At 49.0% G+C, this 22,084-nt stretch overlaps 1 protein-coding gene across 6 annotated transcripts in view; it reads left to right on the forward strand.

Annotated features, from left to right (window-relative positions):
- Nucleotides 1-22,084, forward strand: part of PACSIN1 (protein kinase C and casein kinase substrate in neurons 1) — a 388,443-nt gene that overhangs the window by 316,059 nt on the left and 50,300 nt on the right. For all 6 annotated transcript variants that reach the window (XR_013594889.1, XM_078644260.1, XM_078644264.1 and 3 more), the window contains exons 6-7: nucleotides 1,183-1,358; nucleotides 14,015-14,135. Coding sequence is in view for 5 of the 6 variants with exons in the window: in XM_078644260.1 (XP_078500386.1) it covers nucleotides 1,183-1,358; nucleotides 14,015-14,135 (297 nt within the window). In the remaining variant the exon portion in view is untranslated. The remainder of the gene's footprint in view (nucleotides 1-1,182; nucleotides 1,359-14,014; nucleotides 14,136-22,084) is intronic.

The following is a 22,084-nucleotide window of genomic DNA, read 5'->3' on the forward strand; positions in this document are numbered from 1 at the left end:
TAGGCTTCCCCACGGAGGATTGGGTGCAGGGCTTGACCAGAGAACAGGCCCTGCAGTGATAAGAAGTGAAGCACTTACGGCTGAACCCGTCGGCTTCTTATCAGGGAAGCTCAGATTGGTTAGAGTATAGAGATTGCCTTCACGTAACATTGGGACCTTTTCAATCTTCCGAATGGCTTACTACTAGCTATATTCGGGAAGAAAATTCAAGAGCGTGAAACCACAAGAAACTATCTTCTGACAGCTTTCAAGAAATATACTTTCCGATGAGTGGTTTCATACAGCATTTACGTGATACTTTTTGGAGCCACTAACTTCGCTTTCTGATATTGCCTCACCTATTTTCATATTATTACGTTCTTCCGGTACGACGTCGATTGGATCGCCTACTTCCTTTGATGTATAGTGTACCTTGGGTTTGAGCTGAGAAGCCTCACAGTTTTTATATTAGCCCTGACGAAGTTCCCGTGGCACAAGGGGGAACGAAACGCGTTGGCTGTGTGCCGTTGTTGTTCATAAAGAAATTCAATAAAAGGAAGAACCTTCAATGAAGTTACATTCTCTTGATTTGATGATGTAGTGCACCTTCCTCTTTGTTCTTTATTCTTATTGGTTAAAGGCATCTCTTTAGCAGCAGGTGCTGGAAGTTGTTGCACCCCAAACCTACACCTCTGAAACTTTATGTTGCGATTGTGCTTGACCTAGGTCTGCTGCTGTGTTCTTGTGGACTATGGTAATTGTGTATACGAAGGTAGTTGTGTTTACTATCACAGTTATATTTATATGAGTAGTGGATTTACACAAATAATTCACAAATGTGATGTACGCTAGGCAAATTGTGTATACTAAGGTAGTTGTGTTTACTAGCACAGTTAAAATTACATGAGTAGTGGATTTATACAGATATTGAACTTTACCGGTCAGGGATGTACACTTGGATAATTGTGGTTACCAGGATAGTTGCAGCTACTAGTACAGCTGTATTAACATGAGTAGAGTTGTTTACTTGTGCATGAGTATTAATTAGGCAGGGGAGGAGCGTGGGTAACTGCAAAACACTACTGCCCCCTTAGCACAATCATGGTACACACAGCATCTTTGCATCTCTCTCTCCCGCCCCCTTGTGACAGTACAAGTTATTGCATTGCAAGAACCTCACCTGTGTTCTGCTCTCATCTGTAGACCCAAGAGAAGTATGAGAAGGTTCTGGAAGACCTGAACCGCTCCAACCCGCAGTACATCGAGAGCATGGAGCAGGTCTTTGAGCAGTGCCAGCAGTTTGAGGACAAGCGCCTCGCTTTCCTGAAGGAGGTGTTGCTGGACATCAAGCGCCACCTGAACCTGGCCGAGAGCAGCAGGTAGGTCTGGCAGTGGACGCCGAAGGCTCTGCCATTACTGTAAGCATGGGGCGGGAAGGTGGGAACCCTTTTAGAAGGGCACAGTAGATGGACCACAAGGTTCTGCTGAGGGAGAGTGGGAGGTTAGCACAGCGGACAGATGGCGTTTGATAGGAGAGCACGTGACTAATGCTGAGAGCTCCTCTCAAGTGGAGTGGGGATGGTGGAAGCTCATAGCCATTGGAGAAGGAAGGTCAGTGGCAACAGTGGGCGTCCATACTGTCAGGGAGTGAAGTGGTAAAGATGGAAGGTACTAGTTCAAGGGAAGGGGGCCCCAGGAATGGCGCAATTCCATGGAAATCATGGACGTTATTTTGGGGTCACGAAGAGTCACAACTGTGACCCCTGGCTTGCTCCTTGCAACCCTGGCACTACATTTGCGACCCCTAGCCTCCCAGGCAGCAAAATCAGACCCAGGAACACAGGGCTAGCTCGTCCTTATGAGTATCGTTTCGGGCTCAAGTCTCCTTGTGTTGTGTAAAAAAAATATTACACTAGTAGTGAATAACAATATATCAATCACTATTAGTGTAATATATAAATAGACTACAATTATCTAGAATATGACCCTGTCTGGCAGCAGAGGTAAGTAAAAATGCTTTAAAATGTATTTTGGGTGCATGAGTGCAGGGGACAGTAGCGGCTCATAGTGGGAGTGCTGCAGGGTGGTGCAGCGGGGCGGGGGAGGGGCAGGGTACAAATCTAAAATTCTACTTTGATCTTGTGAGGAGTTTAATTTGGATGTATGACATTACAACGCATGCTTTTATCACGCATGCCTTTACAACGCAGTTTTTACAACGCATGCCTTTACAACGCATAGCGCTTTGGGGTGCTGGATAGTGAATAGTTTAATTTACTATTCCAACTCCAGTCCCCGTGGATAGTAGGGAAGGTGTTGGATAGTAAATTAAATCTATTCCCTATCCTAGAGCGCCACCCAGCGCTATGCATTGTAATGACATGCGTTGTAATAGTTGCGTCATAAAGGCACTGCGTGGTAAAAGTTGCGTTGTAAAGGATGTTTCCCGTTTAATTTCCCTTTGGAATGTTTTCTTTTTGAACACGTAATTTTAACTTTTTCGAATTTGAAACATGAACCATTTTTTTATTTTTTTTTACTTTCCTCTTTCATATAACTGCGGCAGCCTTCAAAATCTGTGGTGCTCCCTTGCTCTTTCAAGGTGCAAAGGGATGAGCTAGGTAGGGTGTTGTTATGTCTGCAAGTAGTAATCACCAACACACACAGGTATGACTGTTCGTTGTCCTAGCCGAACCAGGACTCTTTTATTGACCAAACAAATCCCACCCCCAATTAACCAATTAGCCCAACACCCTTTATTAACAGCAGCTGTGACGGCGCAATCCCTTTTGCCACCATTCTCATTCAGGTAAGCGCCATGACCACATCACATTCCTCCCCAATTTACAAACAAAGCAAAATTAAATTATTAATTTACATAAGTGACATAATCTCTTAAACGTGTGGAACGAGCAGGACAACTCCTCAATGGATAGCGACCCGTGCCCCTCGGTTGGTGTTCAGGGACTAACAGTAGGTCGCGAGTGGGGGACACAGGGATTATATCATTTTGTCCAAATCCCACATCCACCCCTACCGGGACCAAAGGAGGAAGATATGTTGGAACAACATCCACTAGTACGGGGACCTTAGGAGGGAGACACGCGGGTATAACATCCCCAAAATCTGCATCCCCAAAATCTGATGACACTGAACCCGCATCTAAAGGCAAAATGTGACTTCTGTCCTGAACGTCATTACCACTCTCATAAAACTTTTTAAAAAAAGAAACATTCCTTGAGATGGTTACCCCACCCCTCACTACCGTAATATTAGTGCCATGAACAGATTTCACAACCCAAGGCTCAGGCTCAAATGGCAAACTAAACTTCCCTTTCCGATTTCTATTTCTTATCATTACTACATCACCATTAGCAAATGTCCGGGCCTTCGCCCCTCGGCTCAGTGCCACTTTGTCGTTCTTCACCTGCCGGTTTCTTAGCTCTCCTGCCACGACAGCATAACTGGCCGGATGAGACTCCAACACTGGCACGAAATCACCCATAGGACGATTCATACACAAGGACATGGGACTGACTTTAGTAGTGGAATGGGGGGTCAGCCGGTACTCCTTCCGAAACAAAAAGATAGAACAATCCAAGTTCTGACGATCTGTAACAGCAATCCTAAGGGTTTTATTCAAGGTCCGCATAAATCGTTCTACCTCCCCAATGGCTTGAGGCCATAAAGGAGTCACCTTACGATGGAAAACACCCCTTGACTGTAAATAAGAGGAAAACTCATGACTGGAAAAGGGGGGTCCATTGTCAGTACGTAATTCAGAAATTAAACCATGGGTGGCCATAATTTTATCGAACAAAGTAATTGTACGACTTACTGTGGTAGTGTCCATAATCTCTACTTCGGGATACTTGGAAAAGTCATCGATCACCACCAACATGTGACGACCATCAGGTAAACACCCGAAGTCAGCACTAGCCCTCTGCCAAGGAAACAAAGGAACCTCTTCAGTGATGATTGGAGCGGGAGCATCTCCCCCCAGCAGCCTGACATAGAGCACAACTCAAAACAGTGTTCTCCACCAGAGAGTCCAAACCAGGAAACCATAACTTGGATCTCAAACGAGACTTCGTCTTCACCACCCCCTGATGGACCACATGAGCCAGATCCACCACCTGCTGTTGCAAACTTGCTGGAATCACCAACCTCGATCCCCTCAGCAAGCATCCCTCCGGGGAACAGGTCAACTCACTCTGAACCTGAAACAACGCTGCTAAAGGAGATCGGGCATCATCAGTACGGCACTTGGCGGCACTTAGAACTCCGTTCCACTTTCCAGTCCCAATGGCAGCCAGGCATAACTGAAGACACCCGTCATGAACAGTGGCATCCACGATCTCATCCAGAGAAATTGGGAGAGGCCGAGACCGCTCGACCACCGTCCGTACATATTCCTCGGTCTCCTCAGCATCATTTACCTCCAGAACAGAGGCAAGTCGAAAATGCCGGGACAAAAAATCAGCTGGATTCAATGCCCCAGGACGGAAAACCACTGTCAGACAATAATCCTGCAACTGCAGAATCCACTTCTCAATCCGCGGTGGTGGTTTTGAAGAAGAACCCATAAATAGAGGAATGAGTGGCTTATGGTCCGTGTACACTACAAAAGGCTGACCATATAAGTACAAGCACTGCAATGGCCTCCTTTTCTATGTGAGAGTATCGCTGTTCAGTAGCAGTCAAAGCACGACTGGCATATGCTACAGGAGCCAATTCACCATTTGTTTGACGCTGGGACAACACTGCCCCCAGTCCATCCGGACATGCATCCACAGCCAGTTCCGAATCCAATGCTGGATTGAAATATGCCAAGGTGGTATCTGCAGACAATGCCCTCTTTGTAGCTTGAAACGCAGATTCTTGCTCAAAACCCCAATCCCATGGAACATTCGATTTTGTATGCTCTCGTAAAGGGGCTGTTAAAGTAGACAATCCGGGGATAAAGCGTCCACAGTAATTCACCATGCCCATGAAACTTCTCACCCCGGACACATTGACAGGAGCAGGGGCAGTCTGTATATCACACACTTTCAACGGATCAGGAGACACACCATTTTGAGAAAAGTAATAACCAAAGAATGAAATGTCAGTTCTCAAAAATTCACATTTCTCTCTGTGTAAAGTTAAACCATGATCCAGCAAACGTTGGAATACGCCTTTCAGATGACTATGATGTCCATCCAACGTGGGAGAATGAACCAAAATGTCATCGCTGACATTAATTACTCCTTCCAGTCCTGCCAGCACTCCCCGAATAGTGTCCTGAAATACTTCGGCAGCACCAGAAATGCCAAAACTCAATCGTTTATAGCGCCTGAGCCCAACGTGTGTGGAAAAAGTGGTAATTCCCCGGGAAGTAGGGTCAAGCATCAACCAGCACGGAGATCCATTTTAGAGAACCACCTGGACCCACTGACTTCCACCACAATATCATCATCCGTGGGAGTAAGATGACGCTCCCGTTTAATTGCCAGGTTGGGTAATCGCATATCCACACAGATTCTGACCTCTCCAGGCTGTTTAGGTTTGCGGGCAACTACAATTGGGGATACCCACGGAGTTGGACCTTCCGCTTTCTCAATAATGCCAGCTTCTTCCAATTTTATCAACTCCGCCTCCACCTTCGGCCGAGATGGAAAGCCACACGCCTATGACGTAGTGCCACTGGTCGAACAGACTCATCAATATGCAATTTGATCATCCGATCTTTCAGACAACCTATGCCTTCAAACAGTTGTGAGTACTGACTTAGCAAGTCATCCATAGTCCATTGATGGATAGCCAGTGCAAAAACCACCAGATGTAGGCTCTCAGCGGTGTGACAGCGCAATAGCATTCCGTGGCCCTCCTTGGTGACATATATAGCTGTCTTCACGGATTGGGTGCCATGAGAAATTAGCGCAGAGAATACCCCAGCTAATACAAGAGGTTCACTGGCCCCAAAAGCAAACACTTTAACAGATGTATCACTCAGCACTGGTAAACTTGGCAGTCCCTTCATCATGGATACAGCCATCACATTATTGGATGCACCAGTGTCAATCAGAGCCGGCACTAAATGACCATCCACCTTAACATCACATTTGGGCAAACCCCTCCGTACTGCACCCCCAGGCTGTAGAGCATGCAACACATGAACGACCTCTTCATCATCATCCATATCTTCCAGCTCTGGAAGAGCAGCATACACCTGGGCAGATGGCGCAGGAATGGACCCCCGGACAGGAGCTGAACGACACACTTTAGCAAAATGGTTCACTTTATTACAGTTGGAACACCGCTTCCCAATCGCCGAGCAGGTCCCATTATGAGGAAATGAGCCCCCACACCCATAGCATGTCCGACGTCTGTCCACCTTACGGGGCAGCATTTTCTGTTTCTCTGACCCTTGAACCATCATAGCATTTACTGGTTCCGTCTATACTGACTGTTGGAGAGCGGCATCCATGTGGGCCGCCCTAACCCTTGAAAGTTCTTTCGACCGACCACGGGTCAACATATCCGCCATCGGCATGTTAGGCACCTGTAGTATCGCCTCACGTAGCTTGCTGGAATAACAACCCTGTTTAAATTGGGCCCGTATCTCATCTGCCGCATCGGGAAACCTACAAGTGCTGGCCAAAACCCGCAATCGGGCAAAGAAGACATCCACTGACTCATTGGGCAACTGCCTTGCCTGACGTAGCAGAAACCTCTCATAATCAGGATTCGCCAGAGGTTCAAAATGCGCAGACAGGGCCTGTTTCAGAGTGTCATAAGTATGAGGCATCACTTCCGGGAAACATCCTTTACCACGCGGATTTTACTCCGCTTGGCCTTTACAACGCGTCCCTTACAACGCAAGTCGTTACCACGACTTGCGCTGGAGGGCGCTAAAGGATTAAAAATAGTAAATTTACTATCCCAACACCTTCCCTAGTGTCCACGGGGACTGGTGTTAGAATAGTAAATTATACTATTCGAAATCCGCACCCCCAACGCAAGTCGTGGTAACGACTTGCGTTGTAAGGGACACGGTGTAAAGGGATGCGTTGTGACGGTACGCGTCGTACCGTCATACATCCATCTCTTCCACCACCGACCGCCCCAGCCGATGAATCGCTGCCCCACCAAGATGTAATAGCATGGGACGCTTCCTCTCCACATCCAGATCAATGGCCTCAAAGTAGGTCTCCAAGCGATCCACCCACTCTTTCCAACGTGCAGCCTGCGCAGAAGGGGGGCCATCCAGCAAGAAATGTTCCACCGGGGGAACTGTGGACATGATTGTGCCCTTCTGGATGAATTAATAAGCGTGCCCAAAGTTCAGAAAGAATGCCCGCACCAGCCAGGCACTCCAGCCACAAATGACTCGAATTCACAACACTGTCCCAGGGCCAGTGAATCCCCACCAAGGGATATCGCCAGGTCAAAAGCCTCCGTGCTGTCAGAATGAAAATAGCCGGCCGGATCTCCAAGACCTGCTCGAACAGTGAAAGCCTCTGTGTCTGCAAGGCTCACTCGGCGATCCCAAGACAGGTAGCAAGAAACTGACAGCCTCCGCACTGTCAAGAGCCATGAGCCAACCGGCCCACCATTACACGCACTGTAACGGCTCCGGACACGCCCCCAAACACTGTCGGGGCAGGCGAGAAAATGAACCACTTCTCGCCGTCCACGGAGCAAGAAACCACTGGAACCAAACGAACAGCGCCCACACTGCCGATCAGGGACACAGGAACCGCCTCGGCGAAACACCGCCAATCCACCGCTGCACCAGTAGACAGTGTAGAGAGCCACCCGGCCTCTCACCAACACTGTAGCCATACACCTACACGCACGCCTTCATCCTCGGGACGGGCACGCCCCGAGGTATATATTAAAAGCGCGGAAGACCGCTCGGGGTCTTTCCGGCGTACCTGTCATCCTGTGTGCGTGTCATCATTATTCCAGCAATTACCTCCTGCGCGAGGCCCGGACCTCGCGCACCACACTGGCGACGAGGCCGGTTCTGCCCCCGCGCGTGCCTGGCCATCTGCTGGAGCTCCCCGCTCCATTACCTGCTGTTGGTTGCCGACCGCTTCTGCCTTGTGTCCTCGTGGCCGCGGAGCTCGTCCGCCGGCCTGCTGCCTCTACTCAAGTCGGCTCCCCGCCCACGCGCCTCCACGGTCGGAGCGTGTTCAGCTGGCGGGAGCCGTCCGGTGAGTGATTCACCCCCGCGTCCTTGCCGGCGCCCCCCGCGCTGTGTGTGCTGTTGCCTGGGGGCTCGCCCCGCTGCGCACACAGCGCTAGCGCGCTTCCTGTGGTGTACTGCCCCAGAGGGGGTGGGGCGAAGAGGGGAGACGCTGCACGTCAGCCCCGAGGCCCTGTCTAACGGCGCCTCCTACGCCTGCACCTGCCCTCCGCTCTGTGAACGCGGCTTGCTCTGGCCCTGTAACGGCTTTGGAAGGGACTTTCAATCAAGCACTGGCAAGGGCAATAATCCGGACACGTGCTGCTCCCACTGCTGCCTGCTCCCCGCACCGCGGACTCAGCCTGCTCAGGCCCTGGGGGGGGGGAGTGTGTTGCTGCACCGTGAAGTGCAAGTACTGTGATAAACAAGCACTGGCCAACTCAAATTCTGCCTCCCGTGGGAGCCCCGTGTCAGGAAGCTAGACGGTCACGTGCTCACCGTCCTAACTCCGTTCCACGCTGCGCGGCCCGCGCAGGTGGGGTGTGATCCAAGGGAGGGGTCAACATCATGAACGACGCCGCCACAGGGGGTGCGCCCACGTGGACGGCCGCACATGCCGCTACGCCACGCCCACCTCCACGGCGCGGAGCAGACACTCACATAGTCAGCCATGCCCATACTGGAGTGGCCCCGCTTCCGCCATTCAGCGAGACTGCGGACCCAGCAACTGCGGCGCCGCGATGGAAGGCGTGGCTGGGGCGTTTGAACCTCTACTTTCGAGGCACCAGAGAAACTGATAACACCGTGAAAAGATCACTTTTGATCCTGTATGGAGGCCCAGAAATCTACGACCTTTTCGAGTCTCTCCCGAACACCGGTGCGGACGATGACTATGACGCGGCGGTGGCCGCGCTGAATACCCACTTTGACCCCCAGGTCAACACCGACTATGAGAAGTTCAAGTTCAAGCGGGCGTGGCAAACTGAGGCCGAATCAGTGGACATGTACTATGCGAGGCTGCGCCGGCTGGCCAGCAGCTGCCCGTTTACAGAACCACGTGAGGAAATCAGAGACCAGATCATCGTGGGATGCAAATCAAAATTACTACGGAAGCTCATCCTCAGACAACCGGGCATCACGTTGGATGCCATTCTCGTCCTTGCACGCTCCCATGAACTGTCGGATTCCAGAGCGGACGAAATGGAGCTGGCGCTCCGGTCCCCCATAGCTCCGCAAGCCGCACCCAAAATGGCGCCCATCAAGGAAGAAACTGTCGACGCGATACAGAGGAGACCGACGGGGGGAAGAGCTCGACAGTGGCAGACCCGGGACGCTCAGTGTGCCTACTGTGGGGGAGACCATGCAGCGACCGCTGTGTGCAACGCGAAAGGAAAGACGTGCTCGAAGTGCGGCAGACTCAACCATTTTGCCACGGTGTGCCAAGGAGGACGATACAGGCCCAATGCACAAAGGGCGCGAGGCGGATATGGATCTCGGTCAATGACATCCAGAGTGAGACAACTGTCGCTGGAACAAGAACACCCGCCGCCAGACACGAAGGCCCAAGAACGGAAACTATACTATGAGGACGAGGAGGACGATGAAGTATATGTAGTATCCTACGTCAGCAGGGTAGCCACCCGGAAGAGACCACCACCCATGTGCACGATCTCTGTGGAAGGATCAGAAATCGGAGCACTGATTGACACCGGAGCCTCCGTGAACGTCATGGACTCCGACCAGTATGAACAGATGTCGCCTAAACCCATACTGGCCCCGACGAACGCTCGGATATACACATATGGAGGCACCGAACCCATGCCGCTACGCGGCGTCATCAGCACCACCATTCGTAATGGGGAGTACACAACGGAGGCCCGGTTCCACGTAACTGAAGGGAAGAAAGGTACACTGCTCAGCTGCAACACAGCGGAAGATCGAGGGCTGGTCTTCTTCGCCAACCAAGTTCACCAAGCACACGCCGATACCATGCTAGCAGACTTCCCTGCGCTCTTCAGTGGCCTCGGAAAGCTCAAAGGCAAGAAAGTCAAACTGCACATAGACACCTCCATCCGTCCCGTCGCCTTGCGACACAGAAGGGTGCCCTTTAACCTCCGTCCTCAGGTTGAAGAGGAGCTGAAGAAGCTAGAGGCCCTTGACGTAATCGAGAAGGTGTCAGGACCATGAATGGGAATGGTCAGGCGCAGCAAACCAAGCCTTCCAGGAAATCAAGGCGAGCCTTCTGGACAAGGCCACGATGGCCTACTTCCAACCACGCAGGAAGACCGAATTGGTCGTGGACGCCAGCCCCGTAGGCCTCGGCGCAGTTCTACTGCAGGAATATGGCCAAAATGACTGGAAACCCGTTGCATATGCGAGCAAGGCCCTCACGGACACTGAAACACGGTATGCTCAAATCGAGCGAGAAGCGTTAGCCATCAAGTGGGCCTGCCACCACTTTCACTTGTATCTCTGTGGCCAACCCTTCACCATTGTGACCGACCACAAACCACTCCTGCCCCTGTTCACCGGCTCCTCCAGGCTTGCCCCACCGCGGATTGAACGATGGGCCGTCCAGCTACAAGGCTACAATTTCACCCTGGTCTTCCGGCCCGGCGCCCATAATCCAGCGGATTACCTATCCAGGCATCCCGATGTAACCAGGAAAGCAACCCCGCTGGCGGATGGTCCATTGGTGGAGGAGTTCGTCCACATGGTGTCCGTGGCTGCCTGCCCGGAGACCCTCACCCTGCAGGAGATCGGAAAAGCCACCGCTGAAGATGAGACTCTGACCCGTGTCAAGAGTGCCCTGGACACTGGAAGCTGGACTCGGTTTCTAGAAGGTGCTCAAGGACTTCGTCCGGAAATAAGCCATGCCCGACAACAGCTATGGCAGATCCGCCATGAATTGAGCGTCGGTGATGAAGGCATTATACTGCGAGGGCATCTCATTGTAGTGCCGGTAAGCCTCCAACAACAGACCCTCGCGATCGCCCACACGGGCCACCAAGGAACAGCCAAGACGAAGGCCAGATTACGCAACAAGGTGTGGTTCCCAGCCATGGATCGCCTGGTGGATGAGATGGTGCGCTCCTGTCATGCCTGCACCATCACAGGGTCAGACCCAGCCCCAGCCCCAGTCATCACTGAAGAAGCGGCGACAACACCCTGGACTCAGTTGAGCATAGACTTCGGGAGCTTCCCTGACGGTCGACACACGCTGGTGGTCGTGGACTCTTTTTTGAAATTCCCCGTCGTGGAGCTGCTCTCCTCCACAGCATTTGGACCAGTCAAGAAAGTGTTGGACCACGTCTTTGCCACCATGGGACTCCCCGAAGAGGTGAAATCGGACAATGGACCCCCTTTTCAAGGGCGAGAGTTCCAAGCATACCTAGAGGGCCTAGGGATAAAACACCGCAAGATCACACCGTTGTGGCCGCAAGCAAACGGCGAAGTGGAGAGGCTCATGCGGACCCTCAACAGGGCGCTCCGCATCGCCGTCAACGATGGCAAAGACCCGGAAGCTGCGCTGGACCAATTCCTGAGTGCATATCGACAGACCCCTCATAGCACCACCCGTTGCGCACCAGCGCATGTCCTGTTCAAAAGAGCACCAAGAGGCAACATCCCGGCGTCCTCTACATGGACCCCTGAAGAGAGACGGTGCTGCCATCCAGGCACGGAGAACTGTCACGAACCAGAAAGCTAGCGAAAGAAGACATGCCAGACACCCCGGGTTTCAAGAAGGTGACATCGTCGTGGTACAGGATCGGCACCCGGGGTGGAAATTTAGAACCCCGTTTGAACCCGAGCGATGGATCGTGGAGAAGATTCGGGGAACAATGGTGACTGCCCGCCTCGGCCAACAGACCGTCACACGAAATGTATCCTGTTTCAAAAGAATAGGAATGTCGGATGGCATTCCCCAGGAGGCTGACGAAACCATTGATGTCGGCACAGATGGTCCGGACGATGGAAGAACGGGGGGCCAAAACTCCGTGCCCCTCCAGAGCCGTGACCAACTAGGAGAAGAAAGGCGTCATCTTGTCGGGCCCCGAGGTGAAACAACTGGGTGCGCTCCTTCCTCCCGAGATGAAACAACAACCCCGGCTGGGGCTGTTGAGTCTCCTGCCAGATCCAACCACAGATACCACCTGCGGCCTAATCCTGGGCCGAGTCAAAGACTCAGAGACTTTATGTGCACGTCCCCTTAGACTTTGTGTTTGGACAGGTTATTTGAGAACTAAATTGAAGGAGGGATGTAGAGAGCCACCCGGCCTCTCACCAACACTGTAGCCATACACCTACACGCACGCCTTCACCCTAGGGACGGGCACGCCCCGAGGTATATATTAAAAGCGCGGAAGACCGCTCGGGGTCTTTCCGGCGTACCTGTCATCCTGTGTGCGTGTCATCATCATTCCAGCAATTACCTCCTGCGCGAGGCCCGGACCTCGCGCACCACAGACAGGCGGGAGAACAGCCTCACGAAACTCCGGACCTTCGTCGCCAAGATGTTCTGTCTGCAAGTAGTAATCACCAACACACGCAGGTATGACTGTTCGTTGTCCTAGCCGAACCAGGACTCTTTTATTGACCAAACAAATCCCACCCCCAATTAACCAATTGGCCCAACACCCTTTATTAACAGCAGCTGTGACGGCGCAATCCCTTTTGCCACCATTCTCATTCAGGTAAGCGCAATGACCACATCACAGGTGTGAGAGGCTATGTCGACGAGGGGTTTCTCAGCCATTGCACAAGTGCCCCTGGAAATCAGTAGCGTTTTAACAATGTGCTTGGAAAAATGTGCTTTCAAAAGGAAAAACCGAACTGTGTTACAGTGTTTGAAATGTCAAGTATGTTAGTATGAGAAGCCATAGACCATGCCAAGCGCTCACACTACGCCTACAACGGCGTCGACCGAACAGCATTGCCACCCTCGTTTTTGTACAGATACTGTACTGTATGTTTGTTTGTATAAAATCTCTCAATAAAATCTATTTGAAATAAAAAAAATAATAAAAAAAGGCAACATTTAACATTTATTGTACACTAAATTTATTGCAGAATAGTCCCTTAGAAACTACCCACAAAGCACTAACAGTCTACTGCTTGTTTTTTTCAATTCCAACGCCTGGATTCAATATGAGAAAAAAACACACTAACACAAAGTACTCGTGATCTTTTCTTGTTTTATAAGATGTGCTTTCCCAATCCCATTTGAAAATATATTGCTTGCAATGTTTAGTAGGAAATATTCCTAAGTCCAGCTACAGCGGTTTAGTTTGCTCACAAACAATTAACATTTCTAGTACTACTTGTGCCAGAGTATTTATCAATTTTGTCATTTGAGAGGGCAGGGCAGGTTGTTTGCTGAAAGAGGGAATCAGCATTGCAAAAAACTCTGTGTGAGACAATTACTCAGCAGGACACTAGATGGCCCCATTCCCTCGAGTAAATGAGAGAGAGAGAAAGAGAGAGAGAGAAGGGGAATGAGTAATGGTGAGGGCCAGAAGATTTACGTGATTATGTGGCTGCAGCGTGAGCTTTTACCGCACAATTATAGATTTACACATTTATCACATAATTCGCACACTTTCTGGATGTTCTAAAAATGTATTCTTTTTAATTCATGAACTAATGTGTTATTACACACATTTTTTATACATTCTATGCGTGATTTCCTTTTACAAACACTCGTGTTTTTGCGGTTATGGTAGCATTCAAAAGGAGGACAGAGTGAAGCGCAGTCTGTCTCTTGTGGTCTGGGTCTACAGTGGATAATATAGCCTTTACACTTCACCTTTTTAAAGCAATGATAAAAGGTCTGGTGACGGTCAGTACCAATTGTTCTTTCAGTTATGCAGCGGTCTACCGGGAGCTGGAGCAGACAATTCGTTCAGCAGATGTCCAGGAGGATCTCAAGTGGTTCCGCAACACGCATGGACCAGGGATGCACATGAACTGGCCGCAGCTTGAGGTGGGCAGAGTGTCCTTCTGTGTTTTGTGTGTGCACCTGACAGGCTCCCCAGACCTACCTTCTCAGAAGTCTTTGGGTCGAAGGACCTACACTGCCCTTTTTAGGTCACCCTTGGGCAGCACATGTGCTGCTCTGTGAGGCATGCTGTATTCAGGCAGGGACTAGAAGCTCGGCCCATATTATTCATTGGCTTGTGTCATTGTTCACTGTAAACTGTGGCTGTTCTTTGGTCAATAGGCTAAGTAGTCCCTCCTTAGTACCGCCTTGTCTCATTTTGTAACCTCTCATGGCGACACCCCCTGTTACGTGTGTTGATACTCAGTAGGCTTTAATTACAGCCTCCAAGCACTATATTCTTAAATAGCTTTGTCCTGCCTGTTGTTGCAGGCGGGACACGCTCTCTCCTAAAACTTTTTTTTTTTTAAACTTATAGCACGAGCAACAAACGCATTTGCAAAGCAATAGGTCTTGCATTTGCAAGAGTTTAGGCTATTGGCATTGTGAAAGACAAGGCCTTTTATTTATCTGTTTTCAAAACAACACATAAATAAAAGGCACTATCATTTACAATTCCAGTAACTCAAACGCTCATAAATGCAAGACCTATTGCATTGCAAATGCTTGTTCTGTGATCTGTGACCGTTTGCCCGACCGAGATACAGTGTGATGTGAGTGCTGTTGAAAGATATTTATAGCTGGTTTCAGGGTAAACAAATAGATCCACTTTTGCTATAGATGGGAACGCTCTGCAGCCTGTAGCCTGCCAGCCCTCCATGTTACCCATTTGCCTAACACTTTTCAAAAAATGTTCTAGATAGACCCCTGAGTAGCGGAGAAAGACTGGAAAAGCTCAACAGCTGGTCTGATGGTTGAAGATTTGAATGGACTGTGTAAGATCCTCAGACAGGAGAGAAATTTGGCGGGGCTCTTAATGGCTGAGCCCTCTGTGGCTGAGGAGTTTAATAAGGATCTGCTGATAGGTTTCATGCACAAGGAGAGGTATGGCAAAAAGTGACACAAACTGGCTTACAGTGTAGATTTGGGGTTTACTTTCCAGCGAAAAACTTGTTTTGCCCAGGACAGTAGCCATCACGTAGTGCCAGGGAGTACTATGCACAACTTTGCACTATGTTACATCAAGGGGGCATACCATGGGTGGTACATGGGCGTTCCTACGTAACCACTTTTGGGGCTCTACGCAAAGCCCTATCTACTAAAAATGGAAGACAAGATTTTGCATTAAAAAAAGAACGTCCCATCAATGCGCACCTTTTCATCTCTCCTAACCTTCCCAACATTGCGTGTGTGCTGTACTGAACAGCACACATGCAAATTGGGACACGTTTAAAATATGTCTAAGCATAGTATTTTGTACTGGAGGGTTAACCTTCCAGTACAAAATGAATGCTTGACATCATACAAACACCCTTGCACCATGGTGCCGTTGCAGGGGGGAGAGGGAAACAGCACTATTGCTTAGTAGATATGCCGCTATATGTATCAAGCTATTTAGCATTCGCAAAGGCCGAAATTCTGCGAATTTCGGCCTTTGCGAATGCTAAATAGACAAATGGAATGTATCAAACAAGTTTGATGCAAAATAAGGATTAGCAAAATTTGCTAATCCTTATTTTGCGATTGCACTTAAGGAATTGCAAATTTTGCGATTCCTTAAATGCAATGTATCAAACAAATATTATGGAAAAAATGCCATTAAGGATTAGCAAATTACCACCAACTTCTAGTTGGTGGTAATTTGCGAATTCTTATCAAAAAGCTTTTTTGAAAAAAACCAAAGGTGCCATATGACGCCCATACATGCCCTTAGGGCATGTATGTGCGCCATATGCCCCCAAATGTCTTTTTCAGGGGTGCAGCAGGGTGTTCTTGAGACACCCCTGCACCCTTGGAAAAATCCCTAATTTGCGATCAGCAAATTGCTAATTGCAAATTGCACTTTCATTCCTATGGGCCTCCTGGCCCATGGAAATGAAGGGGTAATTTGCGAATGACAATTTGCTAATCTCAAATTAGGAATGCTAAGGAATCGCTATTGGAAAGCGATTTTGTACATACATACCGTTTTGCATTTCCTAAATAGCGATTCCTTAAAATTCGCTATTTAGGAAATGCAAAATGGTTTGTTGATACATATAGCGGATGGAGAGGTTCTGCTCTCTCCAGTTCACACTGCAGAGAAAATGTGTCTGCTGCACTGCATTGCTTGAAATGCTAGTAAATCTACCCATGGGTGTGTTACTACTATTCAGACTGCTGCTAGCTAGAATCAACCAGCAAACTGTGTGCAGTTCTACATATTCGGAAGGATAAAGGCAGAGTTGGCACAGTTCATAGGTAGTCTCATAATATAATGAAATGTTTCAAATACAAACCCAACAATGAGAGGGTAACAAATTGAAATATATGGGAACTTCACCAAAGGGATGAGGAATCTGTGACCTAAGGCATTCCACCTGCTAAGGTGAATTAGTGCAAAACACATCTGATGATAGAATTCATGACTGGAAAGGCTCAACGATCGCTTTAGAAAAAATGCTTTGGTAGAATGGGTAGGCACTTTAAAGAGCAGCTTTCCATCCAAGTAGAGACCAGTGTAGTATATTGGTATGAAATGAGTAGGGCCAGAGAAATGGGAGTAATAGTACTGAATAAGCGTACAGCAAGAGATCAGAGGTTTGGATCCCCGGTTCCTTATGAGCACACCTGAACTGGGTTTACCAGGTGGAAACTGGCACTGTGCACACCCACTGAGGAATAAAACGTGCAGAGTCCTGCACATGCAATAATGGTGCTGGTAGCACATGCGTAGTAGATCGTGTAGTGCAGTCAAGAAGTCACATCTACCTGCCGCTCTGTATTCAAGTGTAGGTGGCTTATTGTCCATTCAAGCGGTCATTAGGGTATAAATAGAAAGAATGTAAAACGAATAGACTTAACCGCTTAACCGCGGTGGCAATTCCGCTGCGGTGTTTTAATTGAGTGGGCGGGGCCGCGTCGGCCAACGGACGTGTGCAGCACTATGGAGGTAGTGCTCGCGACGGCCGTTGGCCGACGGGTGCTTCCAAGGGGTTAAAAAAATAACACAAAAACACAGTATTAACTAATATACACACTTACACTCACCAAGTCAAATCTCTCTAACACAGAATTGAACATATGCTTATGAAGATCGCTCTTCCTTACCGGCTCAATCTGTACACTCATCAGCCTATCTCCCAGACATAAGAGTCCTGTGATGTGTCTCATGTAATGACCTGATCCTCTCTGTCCGTCAGTCTCTCGTGTATCTGCCTCTGGGCCACACTCCCAAATGGTCTGTCTGGTTGCCTCCCTCTGTCTAGCAGTGTTAGGATCTGCCTTCTGGATGAAATGTAACACTTTGCTGCACAAGAGCCTCTTAGTTCTCGTATTGTGCATTTATTGGTTGTAGTGTACAATGTTGCATTAGTATGAAGGCTACAGGTATAATTGCTCTGATGCTATACACTCATCTTTCCTCATTTATGTAAATTATCTTGGCACTGTGCTTAGAAAAAGCCAATTGGATTCATTCATGTAGTGTCCACATGGCCTGTCCCTTGCATTTCCCTGAGCTTGTCCCTCGTATGGCCTGTGCCATGCACATCTGTGTATGTTATGTGTGTGTATAACCTTTAAGCTCCCTAGAGTCTATCATAAACTCTTCAGAGACCTGTTTCCTGTGGTGTGTTTCCAATAATCCTGCACAGTTGTATTGCCTGTTCTGTGTCTTCAAGTGAGACTCATCATTTATGGTCTGTGTCATGCACACACCTTCCCCTATAAGGTTTTTGATGTCTGACAAGTGTTCGCTCTTCAGCCTTGAGGTCTTCTAGTCTGTCCCTTACCCTCCTCTCAGCTTCATAGCTCCATGGCTTTTCCCATGCCCTCCTCTGAACCTGACATCCAGTGACCTTTCTCACATGCTCTCCTGAGATAGGTTCTTAGGCTTCCTAAAATTGTCCATCTTGTGGTTGGGTCAGTGCGCAGCCATGGACCGTACAGAGTGGCGCAGCACTACACTATGTGACTGTGAATCGTGACATAAAAATATTCCCTGGGATCTATTTAAAACAATCTGATTCAGTCTCGTGAATGTCTTCTTCCACCAAACTCCATTGCATGCCACCACAGCACTATGGCTGTATTACAATTTAGTTATCTGAAATAAAAGCAGCGGAACAATGTTTTGAAACATTCAGCTTCAATTTAAAAGCTACAACGCCACTAGTTACGCAGCTGGTGATGTGTCTGCTGTTTATGTAATGAAGAGGCCTGACATTTTCTGCTTCCATTTTCCTGTGAATTGCTTGTTGAGTGCAGCAAGTCTTATCTCGAAGGAGCTTCCCAAATCCTGGGTCCCCACTGCTCATAGTACTCGCTGCATCCTCCCGGTTGTCCGGTCGCTCTAATTTCTCTTGTCACTGGATCTCATTTTTCCAGGTTCATCATTTCCATCCAGGTTCACTTTCCTTCCAGAGCCCTTTTCTCACCAATCCCTATTCCTTTTTGGTCTCTCTTCCCTCCAAGACCCTCTTCATAGCTGGGTCCATTTATGCATTTCATGTGTTCCTGCCTCGCTTCTTTCTAGGTACCTTTCCCTCCTGAGATGTCTTCTCTTCTCGACCGCTTCCCCCATACCCTTCTGGGCTGTTTTCCATCCTGGACCACTTCCTCCACCTAGGATGCTTTCCATACTGTCCCTTTCTCTCCTGGTCAATTTTCCTATCACTGCGTGTGTGTGTTTCATGCCATCCCAGGGACACTTTCTCTCTTGGGCACTTTTTTCTCTCTGGTTTCAGTCCTTCCTAAGTCCTTTCCTAGATGGGTTTCCTGCTCTCCTACGACCAGTAAAAATCTGATCTATTTCCAACCTAGACCTCCTTTCTTTCTGGATACTGTTCCCTCCGTTATAGGATTTCCTCGTATCGCCCCTACCCATCTGGGCGCTCTCTGCATGTAGAGCCTCTTTCCTTCTGGGTTCCACTTATTATCTAATGAGTCTCTTTAGCTTGTGAGTCCCTTTTATGCCCAACCGCCTCCTCTCTTGCACCAGATCCCTTCTATGCTCCACTCCTCTGCAGTCCCTATTATTCAGGGCTCTGACGCAGGGGCCTGCCCTTATGTCCTATGTTCACCTTGTCACTTCACAAGACCCCGCATCTCCTTTTCCTATCTCTTCTTGTCAAAATGGCTGCCCAGAGTGTGATGTCATCAAACATTGTCAGAAATGCCTATCTCTGTGCCTGCATCATGATGTGCCCGCCAAGTGCCATCAGATTTTGATGACTGGTCATAATATGCAGGCTAGCCCTGAGCAACTCTCCCTTGTTTTTCCATCATCTCTGCTGGTGTCATCTCATCCCACCCCCTCTCTTTAGAACTGACAGGAATTCGTGAGAAGACAAGACGTGGGAGTCACAGAAAGATAAGAGGCAGGACATTCTAACCGTGGCCTGACGGTGGATCCGATGGCGCCTTTGAATCTGGATCCTTGAGCCCTGACGCGCGAGCACAGCCCGAGACTGCAAGTGGCAGATGTGTGCACTCTCTAGATGCCATCTTCTTCTTGTCCATAGGAACCGGGATAGTTTTCTGTATTGGTTTCTATGCAGTATCATGCAGTATGGAGCGTGTCTCTCTACCTTAGACATCCTTAACTGGCAATCGGTGTGTATGTGTGTGTGTGTGTGTGTGTGTGTGTGTGTGTGTGTATGTGTTTGTGTGCTTGTTGATGTTCACACCACTTTGACTCCATTTAAAGGACACGTATTTTGAGATGTGCTGTGGGGAGGTGATTGTCTGGCATCCCAATATTTGTAGTTGTCACTGAATAACTTGATTAATAATGCTGTTCCTATTTGACAATGTTAGTCCTCATGTGACAGTCTGTGTGGCCGATCAATAGTGTACAGACCACAGCTAAGCAGGTAGTGAATAGCTAGGGTCTAGACGTTGACACAGAGTTGAGGGACAGAGGAGAAACAGGCACACTTGTTGAACAATAAAAATTGGCACTTGACATAGTACTCAACGCTAGCTTTCTGTACATAAGCATCAACCATGCATTGACCCATCTATAAGGCTCCATCCTTCCATTACATTTAGCACCTGAACACAGCAAGGCAGTAACATACTCAAGAGCAGGTTCATGGCAAGAGCCTGTCCACCTGCTGCCAGATGCCTCGTGCACACCTTTCATCCTCAACTTCAATCCCATTCTTTTGGAGGAATCTATTAATCTTCCCCTCAACTACCTGGGGCTCCCATAGAAAACGAGAAAACCACCCCTAGGTGGCCAGAGGTTCCAAGCTGTGGTGGCCATCTCATCTTCAGCTCAGCTCCCTCTGACCAGATCACTGGAACCATGAAATAGCTCCGCTGATCCCAGTCGAAGGGCGTCTACAGATTTCGGAGCCCGTGACCTTGTTCTCAATGCTGTGCACGTGCACACACTTACCTTCTTCAAGGCAAATGTCTGTCCTCATTGGGTAGCTGAGCGCGGCCTCCCTGGATCTGCGGCCCCTCAGAGTATGGGACAGAAGATGCTATGGAGAGGGAAAGGTGTGCACTCAGGGCTCAGTACTGCTTGAGTCCCTCCCACTGCACACCTGCTCTGAATCGGACAAAGCACTGACGTCACACTTAAGTTTACATTCGTGATATTAGGCTGAATGGCTGAAGCGCTTTTCCATTCCCAGTCAGAAACAAAAATAAATATAAAAACTCTGGCAGGCGTCCTTGCCAGGACATTGTAACACCCTTGTTTCATTGATGACAAACCCCCACTTCCTGAGTCTATGAAAATCCACTGCTGGCATCTAAGGCCTTTCCAGTGATACATGTGGTGCAGTGTTGCTAGATTACAGCCCCAGGTGTGTGCAATGGGAGATAACTCTGCACTTGAGCCCTCCTCCCAGTGTGTGTACTCTGGGGAGCACTATCCCCAGGAGCTGACCCTCCAGGGCCTCACTTGCAGGGAGTTTGGAAGCAGTCACACTCCTCCCCGCCGCAGCCAGGCCCCCTAGGCACGAAGGGTAATGGCGGCGAGCACCGGCTGCCAGCGCCTCCTTTAGGATGCTGCATCTCTCCAATAGTCACGATCGCCGACCCATTGAGGTTGCATTTGGTATTTGCCGTTAATATTGGACCAACCCTATCCTGGTTGGACCAGGTCTTCAGTTCTACAATACCTCAATTCATATATGTGCTGACAACCAAGTGAAGATTTTTTCAGCTCACCCGATAGAAAAGGGAAGTGGACGTGGTTTACGATTTTACCAGTTGCTCTGATATGATGTGGACAGATTGACGTCCTCCCGCATATGGTATCTAGTTATGCCCTGAAGAAGTCTGTGTTGATGGACGAAACACGTCGGCTGCTTAATGCATCTTGATCGTTTTTAACCTGAAATGAATAAAAGAAGAACTTAAAATAACATGTCATTGCATATGGATATGATTTTTTCCTTGTTGATGTTATAGTGATGCACCTTTGCTTTTGTTTAAAGCCGGAGCAAAATATGTGGGCGATCCCCCGCATGGAGGTGATGTTTGTATGGCTCTGATGAAATGGCCGGTTTCACCCCCTTCCCCCTTCCCCCTTCCCCCATCCTCCAAAGCTGCACTGAATCTATCATGGATCCAAGCTTGCTCGAACCTGCTGGTGCGGCATCTGGGAACAAACACGTAAGAGTGTGTGGGGAGCGGGGGAGGTCTTACACCAGAGGAGTGCGTGTCAGAAGCTGAAAAGAAGCAGTGGTGCGCGGTGTGTAAGTATTATCACATACTCATGCATGGAAAACCCGTTACCATTGGGACCAATCAAAATGAATGTTACTGGCAATCTGCGGCTTCCTGCCACGCCCTTCAAAACATAACACCTCCCCTCTCGCGCCCCCCACGTGCCT

This window comes from Lissotriton helveticus, chromosome 5_1 (assembly GCF_964261635.1).
Source record: "Lissotriton helveticus chromosome 5_1, aLisHel1.1, whole genome shotgun sequence".
NCBI lineage: Eukaryota > Metazoa > Chordata > Amphibia > Caudata > Salamandridae > Lissotriton > Lissotriton helveticus.